Source organism: Sander vitreus, chromosome 7 (assembly GCF_031162955.1).
Source record: "Sander vitreus isolate 19-12246 chromosome 7, sanVit1, whole genome shotgun sequence".
Classification (NCBI taxonomy): domain Eukaryota; kingdom Metazoa; phylum Chordata; class Actinopteri; order Perciformes; family Percidae; genus Sander; species Sander vitreus.
Genome location: NC_135861.1, coordinates 13,272,009 through 13,290,114, shown reverse-complemented (window position 1 = coordinate 13,290,114; position 18,106 = coordinate 13,272,009). Strand labels below are relative to the sequence as shown.

The window sequence follows — 18,106 nt, the reverse complement described above, 5'->3', positions numbered from 1 at the left end:
CACACACACACACACACACACCCTAAGCTGAGACCCATATGACCCCTCTGAGGGGTGGGAGCAGAGCTGATTACTTTTCAACATCTGACTAACTGTTGACACTTCCTGACCTTCTGTCTATTTGCTGTTCTGAAGTTCGTCCTCAGTGCAGGTCAACAGGTAAGCTTCTTAACTTCTTATCTGTTTCATTATTATGATTATGATTATGATTATGATTATTATTATTATTATTAGTAGTAGTAGTAGTAGTAGTAGTAGTAGTAGTAGTAATAGTATTAGCATTAGTATTAGTATTGTTGTTGTTGTTATCACACTAGTATCATAAGTATTATTGTTATATACACTGGCATATTCAAATATTTATTGATATAGTGCAGGCCACCATTGTAAATAAGAATTTGGTCTTAATGACTTGCCTAGTTAAATAAATGTTTAAATAAATATTGTTACACGCTATACATAAGTATAGTATACATTTTTATATTCACTTGTACTTTATTCATCCATCCATGTAGTGGAGAACACAGAGTGTTTCCATAAATGACTTGACAGTCAATGAGAAGAAACATGAGGTGTGGATAGTACAGCCTATAGCTAACTAACTATAACTAACTATAGTATATGTGGCTTTTTTTGCATGTGATTAATAGTTATATGTTTTCAATTCAATTAAATAAAATGTTTTAACAACAACAACCAAACAACATTTCTAAGATAAACATGTGACTACTTGTGGTGTTTAAAAGACTCTGTCTTTGACAGACCAACATAAAGATAACATCTAACCACATGAGAAAGCCACAGATTCTTAGAATTGCCTTATCTGCTGACCACAGGAGATTGTGAGGGAGGTGATACAGTTGGTCGGCCTTTGTTTATAAACTAAACTACACATAGAGTAGCTCATCTGCAAATTAAAACCTGGATTAATTAATCATTTTTTTGTCATCGTTTAGTTGATTATTTACATGCAACATTCATTTCGTCCTCTGAGTCTGAAACACATTTTACAGCAGAGAAATTAAAGTTATTAATCAAAAAAATTAGATGCACCCCTGCTGTGTTTTATTGAGGATTATTTGATAGGTAACCAGCCTCAGCTTATGACGTCTGTCATGGGCAGCACTCGAGCGCCTGCAGAGTTAAGATAAACAGCAGTAACCTGCCACACCCTGGAGGAGGCACCGACTGCTCTCTGTAGCTAAACTGAACCACTATATATATATATATATATATATATATATATATATATATATATATATATATATATATATATTTCTGGCCTCTCTGAACATGTTTAACTTTGTAAACTATGATGGGATTGTCAAATTCAGTTATCCTTATGTTACATTTTGGATGAGATTTGAGTTTTGAGCAACAATTTCGTCAGGCAAAATTAATTACATAACCCTCTTTTACACATACTGACTGCAATGAAATCCATACCCTTTACAAATATAACGCATATGTCTTGGAGTTTGTGTAGAATGAAATTAATTTTCCATCTTTCATCCTATCTCAGAGTAAGAACAGCTGCACTGCAATGGCTGCCTTCCTTCATCACTGCCCCTTCCTAAAGTCTGTGCCTAAGCCAGCTTTGAGGAGAACTGGAGCCACCTTGCTGTCTCTGGCCGATCAATGCCCCATCATCACTCGCCAGATCAGTGTGAGCGGCACAGCCTCTCTCGAGGCCAAGGTGGGCGTCTCACCCATCAAACCCAAGAGTCACCAACTTCCCACAGTTGACCAAAGGAGGCTGTTTGCTCAGAGAGCTACTCAGGTGGCTGTGTCTGTATCGAAGGGCTGCCCCTTTGTCACCTCTGAGATTGGGATTGTCCAAGCCAGCCCTGAAGTACAGGAGGACGTCCAAGATGGTAGGAAGAATCAAACAGGTGTAATGAGGCTGAAGTGAACACAAGACAAAATAGTAACATCTCACACTGACATTTCTGTTCCACAGGTTTGATGACTTCTCTGTTGAAGGGTTTAAAGGATGCAATCCTCCCAACACCAGCTCAAACCAACACTGTCACCCACCTCCTCAAAGACAACATGGGTGTGTTTTACAGTTAAAATGAACTGAAAGCCTCTAATATTATAATATGATGCAGTCTAGTGAAATTTGTTTCTTTATTTGCCTAATTAGATTAGCTGTTCATTGAATGCTGTCACTGAATCAAAGTCAAAACTATCCCCCCTGCAGTTGGCCCCAGCTACGACTATGACCACTTCTTTATTGAGAAGATCTCTGAGAAAAAGAAGGACCACACGTACAGAGTCTTCAAGACCGTGAACAGGAGCGCTGAGGTCTTCCCGTTTGCTGAGGATTACTCCATCTCTGGGCGGGAGGGCTCCCAGGTGTCCGTCTGGTGCAGCAATGACTATTTGGGAATGAGTCGACACCCACAGGTGCTCAGTGCGATCAGGTATCAGGAAATGGGGAAAAAAGCAAATGTCATAGTTTTACACAGTTTTTCATGTGTCTGACAGCATTTTCCTTTCAAAACTGTGTTAATTGTAAAAAAATTTACATTGTGGAGATGAAGTCCTTTTAATGGGTAGGCCTAATAATTCTTTTTTCAAGATGAATTGTGTTAGGACCAGCCTGTCACAGATTTTTTTTTAACCTTTATTTTCTTATTTTGAGACTTGAATGTTTTTGCTGTCAGCTCTCTAATCAACGAGGCAAAGGTCAAGTTAATCAGGTCTTATGGTAGTCAAGTCCAAGTCCAGTCACAAGTCTTACTATAAGTCTGACTTGATTCTACGGCTCTGGCAAAAAGCAAACCTTTTTTGATGTTTTTAGACTGAATATGAAAGAAAAATTAAAAGAAAGAGATGGTACCCCCTTTCATGGCATGTAATGATTGATCCTTTTGTTCTGGATGATTGCAGAGATGCTGTGGAAAAGCACGGCGCAGGAGCAGGCGGGACCAGGAACATCTCAGGCACCAGTAACTTCCATGTGTCACTGGAAAAGGAGCTGGCACAGCTGCACCAGAAAGACGCAGCTCTGGCCTTCTCCTCCTGCTTCGTGGCAAATGACTCCACCCTCTTCACTTTGGCTAAGATGCTGCCAGGTAAATACTGACCACTGACCTATATTTCACATTTCATACATTGTAGAAAAGGTGATACTATGTCAGGGTTGATACTGTTTAGATAGAAGTCATCTCCACTGGTTTCATGGTGTGTTCACTGTGGCGTACAGGGTGCGAGATCTACTCTGATGCAGGGAACCATGCATCGATGATTCAGGGCATCAGAAACAGCGGAGCCAAGCGCTTCATCTTCCGCCACAATGACAGTCGACACCTGGAGGAACTGCTGCAACGCTCTGACCACAAAACACCCAAAATAGTAGCATTTGAGACTGTGCACTCAATGGATGGTTAGTACTATGAAGTGTTATTTGCAATGATAGAGCAGATTATTTAGATTTAATTCATTTATTCAATTAATCAGATATATGGTGGAGGGTAAAGCTACTTAAACTTACCCTTTGAATGCAGGAAGAGTCTAGATATCAATCAATTATATGTAAACATGTATATTTATTCACTTACCTTTTTATTAAGTAATACTGTATGTGTACAGTTTTAAGAGAAAAAATACAAATATAGGTGGCGTGTGGTTATGAAAATATCTAGCTCACATTTAAGCCATACAATATCTATAGTTTGAATAATACATTTTAAAGAGGAAAATACAATGGGCCATTTAAAATCTCTTTTGTTCTGATAAAGCAAGAAAAACACTTAAAACACTGGGTACCATTAATGAGAAGAAATCACACTTGCAAATTTACTCATTCTATATGTATATTGTAAATCAAGAAAAAGAGAGAGCCATGTTTTGAGTATGTATAATCTTCAATCATTCAGTCTGAATTATTTGTCATTCATCACTGTCTCCCATGGGAGGAAGTAGTTTCCCCCCTCAGCTTTCTCTTGACTTTTCTCCTGACAGCTCCATAAAGCACAAACTGAAGTAGACTGAATGGATGACTGGGACTGTTTCAGAATTATTTTTTTTAAACACTACCACACAAAGGTTGTGTTAATATAAACATTTTATGATTTGTAGATGTAGAGATTATCATCTTTACAAATAGTGTAAATAACTCTCCACATATAAGCATATACATCTAGATCTTACACAGTGATGACATTTGCAGGATGAATTTCCTGCTGGTCACCTATATTGGACACTTCTAATAATAACATCTTATTCTCTGGGGCTTCCAGGTGCCATATGTCCTCTGGAAGATCTTTGCGATGTCGCTCATCGTTATGGAGCTCTGACGTTTGTTGATGAAGTTCATGCTGTGGGCCTTTACGGAGCCCATGGAGCTGGAGTGGGAGAGAGGGACAACATTATGCACAAGATTGACATTGTTTCTGGGACTTTAGGTGAGTATCTTTTGAAAAGCTAAACTTCTTGTCTTTTGAACATTTCACAAGTATCTCTATTTTGTTATGAAAGGTATGATGAAATATACTATTACACTAAAAGGGCAAGGCAAACAGCTTCAAACTGTCGTAGATTAATTGCCTCTTTTCTTGGCCAAACTCCCATTTACAGCCCTTTGCACTAACTGACACTGTCATATTGTCAACACGGCAATAGCTCTCAACAAGCATGGGACTACTGCTCCGATGTTGGTTAAATGATGGCAGGATGAAGCAGAGGTTTTATCAGCGGGGTGTCGGCTCTACTCTACTCCTCTCTGGTCGCACTGATAAAACCATCATCAGGGAGTCGGTGCAGTGTGTAGCTTTATGACAACTGTAGGGTTTTAGGTAGAAATCCCTGTCAAGCACATATCAAGTGTAAACTAATCCTGCATTACAACGCATGACTTGACAAGGCCTAGTTGCAAGTGTTCACTTGGCAATAAATAAAGAAACAGTGTGACATCAACCCACAAAACTCACGGTACGCTTTGATACATTATGATGATGTCATAATTTGACACAGAAGCAACAATTAATCAATCATTTATCAATTTATTATATAATTTAACTCTCATACGTATATTTGGGACTTTAAAATATAGCAGTCAGAGTTTAGTCTCACTATCAGCAGAATATGTTGATATAATGTGTCATGCTTTATTAATGTGTATCCATCAGATTCTTATTTCAATCTATTAGCATTCAAAACTACAGTAGTATGATTAATAAATCTACATATGTATTAAAAGTAAAAGTACACAATATGCAAAATGGCTGTTTTCCAGCTGTTGTTATTGTATAGGTTACATAACTGTATTATTATTATTATTATTATTATAAAAATTATTATTATAACAGCTATATATACTCTTGGGTAGTTTTATCTGTAACAATGCATATTTCATATGTAAAACATTAACATATTAATATATATTAATGTTAACTATAAGGTAACTTTAGCTGTCAAAAAAATATATGGAATAAAATATGTCGCCTCTGAAATGTGATAGTGTAGAAAACATGTACCTCAAATGAATGAGATGATTATTTTCTGTCTCCTCACCTCACATGCTTTTTGTCATCTGCTGCTGTTCCAGGCAAAGCCTTTGGATGTTTTGGAGGCTACATCGCCAGCAGCGCCGCCCTGGTGGACACAGTGCGCTCCTTCGCAGCCGGCTTCATCTTCACCACTGCCTTGCCCCCGATGGTCCTGGCTGGAGCCCTGGAGTCTGTCCGGGTCCTGAAGAGCCCCGAGGGGCAGGTGCTCCGCAGAGCCCACCAGAGGAACGTCAAACACATGAGGCAGCTGCTCATGGATAAGGGCCTACCTGTGGTCAACTGTCCTAGCCACATCATCCCCATACGGGTATGAAGGTTTGGCAGTGCTGCTGTCTCCTCTACCATATCTCACTTCACCAACTCCTCATCTGACTATTCTAGTTGTCAGTAGTTCTAGTTAGAGTATCTTTTAGGTCAGAGAAATATTAACAATGCAATTTATCTCATAATTGTCACAGAGAATAATCTTATAGGAACTGCATGACAACGCATTTAGCTGTTGTTGTTATCATTAGGGAGCAAGTCCTTAAGATTAATATTATGATGTATGAGAAACCTTTTGTAACATGTCATTTTGTAGATGCAAGATGCAGCCTTTTTATGAGCATCACTGTATAGATTTTTTCACTTTTGACATGTCACTGTAGGAAAGGGTGCACAATGAAATCAATGATGGCTGGATTCCGTTTGGCTGCTTCAGTTTCAGGGTCCTGGTATTGCGCATGCTGGTTCTCTGTCACACTGTTATGACTTAGTGGGACACGTGAATAGAAAGGAGCCATCGTTAATGTTATTAGTAACCCCTGAGTTTTTACGACTATGATAAGTCAAAATGTCTGTTGTGAAAAAGGCCTAATGTCTACTCCTCTATGGTCTCGCATTGCTAGACCTTCCTCCACAGAGCTGCGGAGGAGGGTCTGGCTAGTCCGCACAGCAATCAGTCGTCTTGGGCGGTGCTAAGCGCCGAGCGGGAAGGAACTTGTTTTGGTGGAATATGTGTAATGTGTAAAAGTTGTTTTAGTCGTGCAAAGGAAAACTCAGATTGGACAGATAGTCTAGCTAGCTGTCTGGATTTACCCTGCAGAGATCTGAGGGCAGTTAACCCTAACCCTCATAAATGGACCGGTGTTTAAAATTACAACACAAAGAAAGCGGAAGTAAAAGATGGACATCCAGCGGAATTTCCAGCAGAACACGAGCAATCCCGCAAGTGGAACGTCGTGGATATAGACTAACTCCTCTATAACTCAACAAGTACAGCACAGAATATATGGAGTCTGGAGTGTGCCACCGGAATAATTAGACTTTTTCAGTGTTTAATTATAATCTAATTTATATTCTTTAAAAAGCAATTATAAGCCATTAAGTAAATTAAATTTGCATTTTAATTATGCAAACTTAAATCTTTTTGTGATACCATTTAATTTGTGATTCCTGTTTAAAATTCAGTTATTCTGACTTTATCATGTTTTAAGGCATCATTTAGCAAATGCTAATTGAAATAATCAATTTGTAATTACTTTTTAAAAATGCATCATGTGATTTTAACGTAACACAGAAAAATTCTATGATAATTCCAGTGGCATACTTTTGACTCCATTGACCAAAGCAACCATAGTAATGGCTTCGATTCCTACACGTATGACATGATTTTGCTGAATAAAAGCATCCACTAAACGGTTCACATCACCTTTCATCACCCATTTTCTAGGTGGGAAATGCTGAGCTCAACACTAAGGTGTGTGACACCCTGCTGGAGAGACACAACATCTACGTCCAGGCCATCAACTACCCCACGGTGCCTCGTGGTGAGGAGCTGCTGCGCCTGGCTCCATCTCCTCATCACAACCCCGCCATGATGGACTACTTTGTGGGTGAGTGTGGGGATCCTTACTGAAATTAGGTCAGAATTGATCTAGTAAACATTTAAATAGGTTAAGCGAGGACTGGATGGCCTGGTTCCAGTGGTGCTCCAAGGCCCGAGTAAATAATGAGGTAATTTGAGAACTCAATTTACCTCATTATTTACCCCCCCCCCAGGAATGGCCAGTACAAGTGATTTATGTTTTTCCTCAGTGAGTCCCTTTGCTTTGTAAGCATGTATGAGTCTCTTGGCATCCACCTGTCACCACATACTGCAAATGCAGTAAATGACAATATTCTGTAGAGACCATTACGTTGTTGCCCCTTAGTAGCAAAACTAACACCAAAACTTTGGTGGTAAAATGAGCAGAGATTACATTTTAAGACAGAGACATTGAAGAGAAATAAATATGTGCCTTTAATTGTTAAGTCTTATGAGTGTCTGTGTTTCATCCACAGAGAAACTGGTGGAGGTGTGGCAGGAGGCAGGGCTCCAGGTCAGCAGCCCGGCCACAGCTTCCTGCACCTTCTGTGACCGCCCGCTGCATTTTGACCTTATGAGTGAGTGGGAGAGATCCTACTTTGGCAACATGGAACCACAATACATTACTGTGTTGGCATAATACCAAAGTACATGTAGCTTCTCAACACAAGTTAGACATACAGTAAATAAAATAATGTAATTCTAAATTCAACATCTTTTTAAATTATAAAGTCCTTCTTCAAGTGCACTGAGAAGAGTACTGATTTTAGCTTTAACATGAGTGGTAACTAAATTCCAATATTTATTTCTGTTTTCCTGTATTTATGCTTATTAAATTATGTGCTGTCATGGATATGATTAAAGAAATTGTGCCTTCTCCATTTCAAAAGCATAAAACCTGCACATTGGGCACTTTCTTAAATCTATTATCTAGGTGTGATGGTTTGAATTAAAATATATTTAATTTCACGTTGCATGATTTCCTTCATACCATATAATGATCATGACCATCATGTTTTGTTTCTGTTACAATAATTCAATTACTGATGTTTCAGTCATAAAATGTATGAAGTGCTGAGGTTAAATCATTCATAAAATACAGGATAATAAAACATTCAATACACGTGTGGTGTTGAAAATATCTACCATTCACATACTCCTTTCAAATTCAATATACGGCTTTGCTGTAATTATAAAGATATAAAATACTATAACAAACACTGTTGTTAATCCTACAAATTGAAATTGAAATTGGAAGACATAATATGAACCGAAGCACCGTGTCCTCAAACCATTAGAACCATCAAACATGCTATAAAATTGTGGAAGATTCTCATTAGTTAGATTGTTCCTCCACAGTATGACATCTTAAGGTACAGGCACTGACACAGCTACATTATGTGAGCTCAGCTGGAGCTCCTGTGCGATTCTGACTATCAACACTAGTTCACATTGCAGGGGCTGGCTACTTCTCGTTTGACCTTTGCCCTCAGTCTTCGGAGCTCTGTGTTGTCACTGTCCACAACTAGACCACATTCAATCATTGTCCAGGCTTTACTGAGCTGCTGCTCCCCATAGTGCTGCAGCGCTCCCCGCAGGAAGCACTCAGCCAGACGTAGCCTCCCCAGACCAGCCTCCACACACTGGATGGCTTGGTTCCTGTGGAGCTCCAAGGCCCGAGTAAAGTCTTCTAGAGCAGCTCCTTCTCTGGAACAGAGCACCAGGCTGCGGCCTCGCCGACACAGGTCTTCCGCCCACACTTGGGGCTCATCTGAGCAGCTGGAGTCAGATCCATTGTGTTTCTGGATAACTCTGTCCAGGTCAGCAATGGCCCGCTCGTGTAGGCCGAGGTGAGCGAGGCACGCAGCCCGCTGGCGAAGATACTGGAGTCTGTAATTGCCCCCTGCTTGTACTGCCACAGTCAGGAGTGTGAGGGCCTGATCCCACTGGCCACCTGATGACACACTGCTGGCCTCCTGTGCTGCTGCCTGTTGCAATATAGATGCCGAGCAATAATATGTAAAATATTTATAAATACATACAATACTTTAGCCTAATTAAGGTAATACGCTGTTGCTCTTGTAAGTATTTTAAAAGCGTTTGTTGATGTTCTGCATCATCTTAAAAATACATTATGCATACCTTTCCATCAATTCTGACCTAACTGTCCATCTCAAGCATATGAAATATATATTGCGATTGAGGTTCAGAGAGAACATCCTAAATTGAAGGAGGTGCCACTGCAGTTTTGTTTTGTTTTTATTGTTTGATATATTTTAATCAGCACTGTTACACCATGACAGTGAAGTATATAATAATTATATATTGCTCTCTATCTATAGCCAGCACAAACAACTCTGGCAATGCCACTCTTTCTAAACTGAATCGAGGATTCCTGCACGTAGGCTTACCTGTGCCATGCATTTGCGCTGATTGATTGGGATAAGAGCCAACAAGAATCCCAGACTGGACAAATCTTTCTCAGTCAGTTTGCTGAGCCTGCGAGCTGCGCTGCGGTAGTTCTGCTTCCAGGCCTCCAGCACACCCACCCTGGCCTGGGCCACTGCATCTCTCGGCTCCTGGCCAAACACCTGGCACAGATGAGCGCCTGCTGCCTTAACTTCACCTGGAGTAGATGGATAACAGCAGGAGTAAGGATTACTGTAAACCAGGAGCACCAGGTTCAACGGTTCTCTTTATCAAAGTGGAAACACCGCACAGCCTAAACCAAATTCTTCTAACCAGACAATTTCCAGTGTCATCAAGGATCCCACTGAGAATTTCAGCAGCAAAGTTTGGCAAAGTTCCCATCTCACCTTTGGCTAAGAGTATGTCCACATAGAGGAGATGCCATCTGGGGTCTCTGCAGTCTGTCTTCATCAGAGCTCCACCAATTGTAAAAGCCTCTCTGAGCTGCTCTTTATGGCAGGGGACAGCATTGGCGAGTAGGATGTCCGACAGATTGGTCCGACAGAGCTGATGCAGCCAATCACAGACGAGCTTCCGTGCCTTGTCCTTGAGTGATAGGATGTCTTTGGTGACTATGTCAGTGTTTATTTGAAGTGCTGCCAGTATATCACGAGTGCATTCCTGAGGGGAAGAGGCAGTTTGAATATTATATTTAAATTGAACATACATATCACCGACACTTAATAATACATCTGTCTTATCAGCCAATATTTAAATGTTTGTGGAGAAAATACATCACATCCCCTGAGATTATGTAGAAGATATTTGCCCAAATTATTTCTATTGTTAGGTGTGTTGACTGTCTCTGCCAACATGAAATGATACATATTATCTTTTTTCCTGCTCACACTGGTAAACATAAGCATGATACTGGCAGTTTACAGATGTCATTATATATTGTGCCTCCTGAAACTCTAGTTTTTTCCAACAGTTACCTTTCCAGTTACCAGTTTCAGCCACTAATGTGTAAATCTGCCTAGTGTGGCTTGAAGTCTAGAGAAGGCCATAAAAAAGGAATAAACTGTTTTAAGTACTGTACAAGCTCTGAGCTATGGCATGTTTTGACAGCGTTTCAACTCAAGAATACCTTTTGTTGGTTCAGCATGAGATAGGTGAAGCCTCTCCCACAGAGGGCCTGAACGTATTTCGGGTGCTCCTTCAGTATGGCACTGAAATCAAAGATGGCTGTCTTTCGTTGGCCCAGCAGGGCATAACACCTTGCTCTCTCCAGTAAAGACTCTGCTGCCACGCCACCTTGAAAAATACAATTATTTGATTAGTTTCACAATATTCACAGCCTTATCATTTTCAATTGCATTGACTACTTCCATATTTATACCTAAAGAAGCACTGATCCAAACACACAGAGTATGTATGATATGTGTTAAAATTGCTTCTGCTCAGGTTGGCTCTCTCATAGTTAAATAATACAGAGCTAATCTGCCTGCTTTGTGTTCAGGGTTTTGAAAGTTATGTACCTCTGTTGAAGCCAAACACAGAAACAAAGCCTCTGTTTGGTGCCAAACCTTCTCTTTATCCCTCAAATCCTATCTAGATTAAAGTATTACCCACTATTTATTAAGTTAACAATCAGAATCAGACCAATAACAAACATCAATATCTCATCAATCAGATTCTAATCACCAGAGGCCATGATGGCAATGGAGAGATATGCCACAGCCTCCCTGACGGCGCTCTCCTCTCGCGTTCCCTCCAGGATGCGTTTAGCAGCAGAGTGGCAGTGTGCCTGCAGAAGAGCCCGGTCCTTCTGTTGTGCTACCGCCAACAGGGGGCGCAAGCAGCTCGTATCGCCGCACTGAATGAGCTTTTTAAGCAGCTGCAGAGAAAACAGATATGAAATCTTTATCTCTTTCACTGTCAAATTAAGAAATAAATGTATTAAGATACCTGACCTGACACACCACTGTGTACTTTATAACTACAGACTTATGAACATAAAAAAAATGGCATTCAGTTCAGTTAATCACTTGGGATCGACTACACTTATTGACCAATATTAACGCATAACAAAATTGAAAATATTCCATGGCAAACTTTTTATTATGTAGTTATAATAGTGTATATAATAATAAAAGTGTCGCAACATTTCTTAGCTGTTTAAAAACTACAAACATGACCTTAGCTTAGAGCAGATCCAGGCCTATCCAGTTTACTTTACACTCCCAAACTAAAATGTCATTTTAATCCTGGAGAAAAGTGCTTGATATTTAAATAAAAGGAATTCACAGTCACAGCTCTATGGGCTATCTGTGACTAACATAAACATAGAACAGTACATAGACTGGAGTCAGTGTTGACTAAAAAACATTCAAAATTCAATTACATTAATTCAATTCATTAATAAAAAAGAGTAAGACTAAATCAACTGATTTGTAGTTTTAATGCTGAACATGCTGGTGATTCTACAGGTGACTAGACTGTTTTAATGTTTCTCTTGTCTGCTGGGCAGCACTGTGGTTTATCATGTTGCAGCTCTGCTGTAGTATATTATTTGTGAAGGCTACATCAACTCATATACAAATTAAGAAAGGGAGTGTAATTGAGTCCTTGTGGATCCTCCTGATTTCTTGAATGAAGACACTTTGAAGCTGTGCCCAGAGAGAAATTTAAGTGAATGAGATTGACACAGGTCTTTCTATTTTCATGCAAATGTTCCCTGTATAACACATAAATACTTCTAAAAAGAAGAAGAAGAAGAAGAAGAAGAAGAAGAAGAAGAAGAAGAAGAAGAGAAGATCTTGTCACACAGTAATCTTAAATGGCTACCTGTTTCTGCTATATGTGCAGAAATTACAGTTTGGACTGTTAAATCTCTGATTGAAACATTTGCCGAATCTTCACATGGCATGAATGATAAAACTGTTGAAAACAAATAAATAATAATGACATTTTTCCTATCAGGCGAGAACGCACTCTGGATCCCGCTTGAAAAAACATGTTGGTGCCTCTGCACCTCACTTTTGGGACCCACTGCCCCAAACCCACATACCTGATTGGTGTCATAAAGAAAGCCTCTGTGCAGCTGTAGCAGGGCGAGGCGAGCCAGGATGGGTGCCCGAGGACTGCTGGGCCCAATGGAAAGTAGTAGGCGGTAGGCCTCCTCCACTCGGCCAAGCTGGTACAAGGCATCTGCTGCCAGAATCTGAGACCCGTCATCACCGGGCTGGAGCTCCATCAGCAGCACAGCCAGAGACTGGACACCAGCTGGAGTCCTAATGCATGGGGCAGGAAAAAGTGCAACACCAAGGAAATGCTTTTCAATGACAAAATATGAATGAGAACAGAGATAATAAACTGAAATGTGTATTGTAATTGAGATAAACTTTAACCACAGAACTAATACATTTTAGTGCATAGATAACTTCTGATTTTGGATAAGTGACACACCCTAAGCCTTTTTCACAGCAGACATTTTGACTTGTCATAGCAGGAAAAGCACAGGTGTTACTAATAACATCAACGATGACTCTGTTCTAAATGTCCCAGTAATCCATGACAGTGTGACAGTGAACCAGCAGCCGGGTTTGGACAGATATTTAGAAATGACATTCGGGTTCGGGTCGGGCTCGGTCACATCAGTGTGGTAAGGCATTTGTTGTAAAATGGTGCTGCGGCTCCTTTAAGAGAGCTCTGTGTGTGTGTGTGTGTGTGTGTGTGTGTGTGTGTGTGTGTGTGTGTGTGTGTGTGTGTGTGTGTGTGTGTGTGTGTGTGTGTGTGTGGAAAGTCCAAAATAAACCTCAGACTGAAAGCCAAGTTCATTCATTTGCTCACCAGAAACGGGATTTTAAACCCGACATCATTCATTTTATAACGTCGGCGCTGGAGGTAACGAGTCTCCCCTTGTTTTCTTACCACGGTCGGAAACTAAGCAATCAGGAAAGGTTAACACATTGAACATTTTAAATTTAAAACAGCTTATTAACGTGCACTTGTTGCCCTGTGTGCGCTGATGCGCTCATCTGTTGACATTTCCGAATGCCTTCCTACAGTTGCTTAATAAAAACGGGCTTTCCACACAAACAAACGTAGGCTACATGTGTCATTAGTATGCAAAACTTTTTTAGATTTTAACTGTGTCGGGCTCGGGTCGAGTTCAGTTACAGCTCTGTTGGACGCGGGCCCGCACTCTAAACCAGCATGCACAATACCAGATCCCTGAAACTGAAGCAGCTAAATGGAATTCAGCCATGATTCATTTTATTATTTACACCTGTGCTTGTCCTACGGTGACATGTCAAACTGTGTTCCAAAAAAAAGGCCTATTGAGTAAACTGTTTGTTTGTGAGACAAACATCATACCCTGATCTGTGTTTGTTTCTCTTTGAAGGGGCCTGGGGCTGATCCCCCTGCTGGGGCTGTTGTGAGTCTTCACTTGAACTGGCCATGGATTCGTGCTCCCCTGTCCCCTCCAGCATGACTCGTCCCTGCTCTAGTAAAACAGTAAACAGCAGCCCCCTGTAGTTCCATGGCACCAAGCAGCGAACAGTCAGTGCGGTTTCCTGAGGGTGCAGCCTGCTAGCTGTCACATAGTCTAGAGCTGTGAGGTAGTGTAAGCCGCCAATCATGCGCAGGAGCCCCCTGCCACAGAGTGCACGCACACAGCTGGATGGGTGGGGGGCATTGTGTTCAATCACAGCCTGGAAGTCTTCCAACGCTCCCTTGTGGTCATCTGAGAGAAGTCGTGCATATCCACAAAGAACCTGCACTGTGTTTTGATAGCTCTGCTGACCTTGGGCAGCAGCTAGCTGGCTACAGATGGAGAGGGCCTCTTTGTGTTCCCCTCTGAGGAGCAGACAGTCAGCCAATCGTACCCGCAGCTCTCTGCCTCCCCCATCAGGCTCTAAATGGCACAGAGTCCGTAACTGAGTGATCACAGGGTCCAGGAGCTCAACTCCTTCAGAGGACCGCAGGTCTGGACGGATGGGGACCCGTTCTCTGTAACCAGACAGGCCTCTCTCTGCCTGCTGACGGAGATGGTTGCGAGCAGCCACCCCTGTTCCATGATCTGTGAATAGCTTTTGAAAATAAATTCGGGCAGTGGCAGGGTGTAACTCAAATGCTTCACCCAGATCCCTGCATGCCTCCGCAATCCGTCCACCTGCAGACAAGCAGGCAGCTGCTCGACTGGTTAAGAGTCTAGCTCTCCTCTCAGGAGGGTCTTGGTATGATTTGTCTGCACTACACTCTGACGTTTTCTGACAATAATCATGATGCAAGAGAGCAGAGTACACCTCTGCACTGTCCATAAACCTGCCTGTCAAAAATAAATATGCTGCTTGAAGTTCATGCACTTCTCTATTGCCAGGTGAGATAGCCAACAAAAACTCAATAATTGTAGAAGAAGAAGAAGCCTCTACATCTAGCTTATCATTCTCATTTGTTGTCACTGCACACTCGCTGTCAAATATCAGAGAGGGATGTATGTGCAGTATTTGGTCTGTAAAGGCCATCACTATTTTGGTTAGGTGCTGAGCTTGTCTGCTTTTCACCAGTGTGACAGTTTCAGATTTGTTACTCTGGTAAGCTTTGAGGTAAAGCTTCAGGCCCTTGATACTGTGAGTCTCTGAGAGCAAGCAGGCCAGGGCACGAGTTATCTCCAACACCATGCGAGTGGCATCTTGTGGATGAGGGTCTTGCATCCCTTCAAGCAGAGCAGTGCAGCGAGCAAAAATCTCCTCGCAGCCATGCACCCCACTCTGAAGGAGTGACTCCATCTTAAAAATGGTGGCTGACAGATTGTTAGGGCAGAGTGTGGACAGAAACACAGCTGCAAGACCTTTGTTAAAACCCTGAGCAGGGTGGTTCTCCCCATGACTGTCAAGCCATCCTTCTAGAGTAGAGATCACCCCACCCATGCCTGACTTCAAGTTCCGCATGTGGGACACGGTGGAGGCGGCGTGAGTCCTGAAGGCAGACATGTAGAGAGAGGTAGCCCTCCCCAATTCTCCAGCCTCAAGGAGCTTGTCTCCATCCTTACATAGCTCTGAAACATTAACTCCAGGTCGAACCAGAGCAGACATGATCAGGCAGCAGTCCCTCTCCATTCGTTTTTCTCTCTTCACCTATTCACAGTGATGACAACATTGACGGTTAAAAAACATGAAATGAGGATTTTAAGTTATTTTTCCACTTTCAAATGATTGTTACATATCAATATTCAGCATACTGTATCAAAACATATCAGAATAGGATTTATTGCCAAGTAAGTATCACACAAGGAATTTGCCTTGGTGACTGGTGCATAAACATATTAAGAGGAAATAAACACTAAAGCAAAGTACTGCAACAGAAATAAAAACATAAATATAGAATAGAAATATGACAATGAAAAAAATATGTAAAAGATGCGATAACCTAACAAATGTAGCCTATATAACACAACAGATATTTTGACTTGTCATAGCAGGAAAAGCACAGGTGTCTATAACATTAGCATGGCTCTGTTCTATTCAAGTGTCTAAGTAAACATAACAGTGTGACAATATGAGTAATACAAGGACCCTGAAACTGAAGCGGCTAAATGGAATTCAGCCATCATTAATATATAGTATTATTTTTACTGCTAAGATTTGGCCCATTGTGGAACTGGCACTGATGCAACTCTCTTTAGCAACAGTATTACGGCCCATTATTAACAAGAAACACTTACTTATTAATTACTTTCAGTCAAGCATGTTTGAAAGTCTTTTTTGCACCACCATGCAAAATTGGGAATATTGTGTCAAATGTAAGGACAATAACGTTACCCTAAGCTTTAGGGCTTTCCAAATTCCCAAATATTTCAAACTGTTTGCTTTAGGGCCTAAACATGTTGTGCACTAATATTACTTGGACAAATAATATATAAGTGATAAAAAAAACTTGGGTCAAAATTAATCAAATGAAATGCTTAATTTTAATGTGATGATTTTTTGCATACTGAATTGAAACTGTATTGCCCTCTTGTGTGGAGGGGGTTTCTTGCTTTCTCTGGCCCATGTTTGATCTTTTGGCCTTTTGTTCCTAACAGTATATAGGCCTACCCACCAAGACCTGAACAAACCCGAACTAAACTTGTGACCTTTTGAATAAGGAAACAACTCACCGATAGCCTACGGTCGATGTCAGTTCATTTTCTGTAACTGAAGGTCCCGAGGACAGAAAACCCGGACCCCATTTTTGTAATTCAATAGCTCTCAGCTCAGAGTTGCCAGGGCAACACAGTGTGTCTACTGATACAACAAAAGCTGCAGCGAAGTTTTTTAAAGTCTATAACAGGTGGAAAGACACAGAAATAGCAAGGTATTAAAAAACCGACCGAAACTAGATTCACATCACTGTAAAATCCTCCTGGCTCTCTTCTGTTTTTGTCGGAGTGGGACTGTCCTGATGCGCGAGCTGTTGTTCTTGTGAGCATTGGCCCGGTTTCCAATGGAAACCACTAAACGCTCGTGCTCATAGGAAGACCGCGACCGCAGACTGACGGATGTGTTTGAGACTGACCAAGACGCGTGTTGTTTCACGGCTTGAAAGTTGGCGATAAAATCTGTTCCTTTACGTTAACTGAGGCAGAAGTAGACGGTTAGTGCTTCTAGGAATGATGAAAAGGAGAAAGAGTTGTGAGAAAAGTCGTTTGTTCATTATTTTCCTCTCAGATCTTTTTACAAAGAGCAGAACATAGTCAAAATGTGCTAAATAAATGTCACTTTTCCTATCTACACAAATTGCGTGTAACGTTCAACGTGCAACGCTCATTTCTATTAGGCTACTGCCGGGGTCAATGGCACGACCAATGCTTCCAAAAAAAAATGGAAACTCGACATTTTCTCATGTGTAGCATAATGGAGTGGCCCACATTATAGACGCCACAAATATGATAATACATTTTAAAATTCCTATTAAAAGTCAGCATGGAAAAGCAGGTGAAAAGTCTACCAAAATGCTGCATTCAAGTATAGTTGTAAAATGACTTAATTCCCACATCATAAAGCTACTTGAAAGCATATTGACGTGTACTATGCAAAAAAATAAGTGAATGTGTGAACCTGCTGTCAAAATTCAGATGCTGTATGTCTGGATCCATGTCTGTATGGGATCAATGCTTTCTGTCCGTTGAACATGGACAATGTAGGACAGCTGTTCTTTGTGCTTAAGCAGAATTTGCAATTCATGAGATTGGTCTAATCCACTTCAAGAATAGAAGGTCCTCAAGCACCCTGACTAAATTTTCTTTCTTTTGTGTCCTGTGCTCAAAACTGCACAACAGCAGAGGTTC

General features: G+C 41.0%; 2 protein-coding genes and 1 long non-coding RNA gene across 3 annotated transcripts in view; 2 read left to right on the top strand and 1 right to left on the bottom strand.

Moving 5' to 3' along the window:
• The first annotated feature begins 62 nt into the window (after positions 1-62).
• Positions 63-8,485, top strand: alas2 (aminolevulinate, delta-, synthase 2). Its single transcript, XM_078254716.1, has 10 exons — positions 63-159; positions 1,523-1,874; positions 1,961-2,056; positions 2,204-2,426; positions 2,896-3,080; positions 3,212-3,391; positions 4,248-4,412; positions 5,555-5,823; positions 7,228-7,390; positions 7,839-8,485. The coding sequence occupies exons 2-10, from the start codon at positions 1,544-1,546 to the stop codon at positions 8,000-8,002; spliced, it is 1,776 nt and encodes a 591-aa protein (XP_078110842.1). The 5' UTR covers positions 63-159; positions 1,523-1,543; the 3' UTR covers positions 8,003-8,485.
• Positions 7,545-15,915, bottom strand: ttc34 (tetratricopeptide repeat domain 34). Its single transcript, XM_078254715.1, has 7 exons — positions 14,152-15,915; positions 12,842-13,064; positions 11,476-11,668; positions 10,919-11,085; positions 10,179-10,452; positions 9,774-9,988; positions 7,545-9,350 (listed from the first exon to the last, which is right to left on the bottom strand). Exons 1-7 carry the CDS (start codon positions 15,894-15,896, stop codon positions 8,805-8,807), a joined length of 3,363 nt encoding a protein of 1,120 aa, XP_078110841.1. The 5' UTR covers positions 15,897-15,915; the 3' UTR covers positions 7,545-8,804.
• The window catches only part of LOC144520746 (uncharacterized), a 7,247-nt gene continuing 2,133 nt past the window's right edge, over positions 12,993-18,106 (top strand). Inside the window, exon 1 of the long non-coding RNA XR_013502244.1 lies at positions 12,993-13,435. This is a non-coding gene — a long non-coding RNA (uncharacterized LOC144520746). The remainder of the gene's footprint in view (positions 13,436-18,106) is intronic.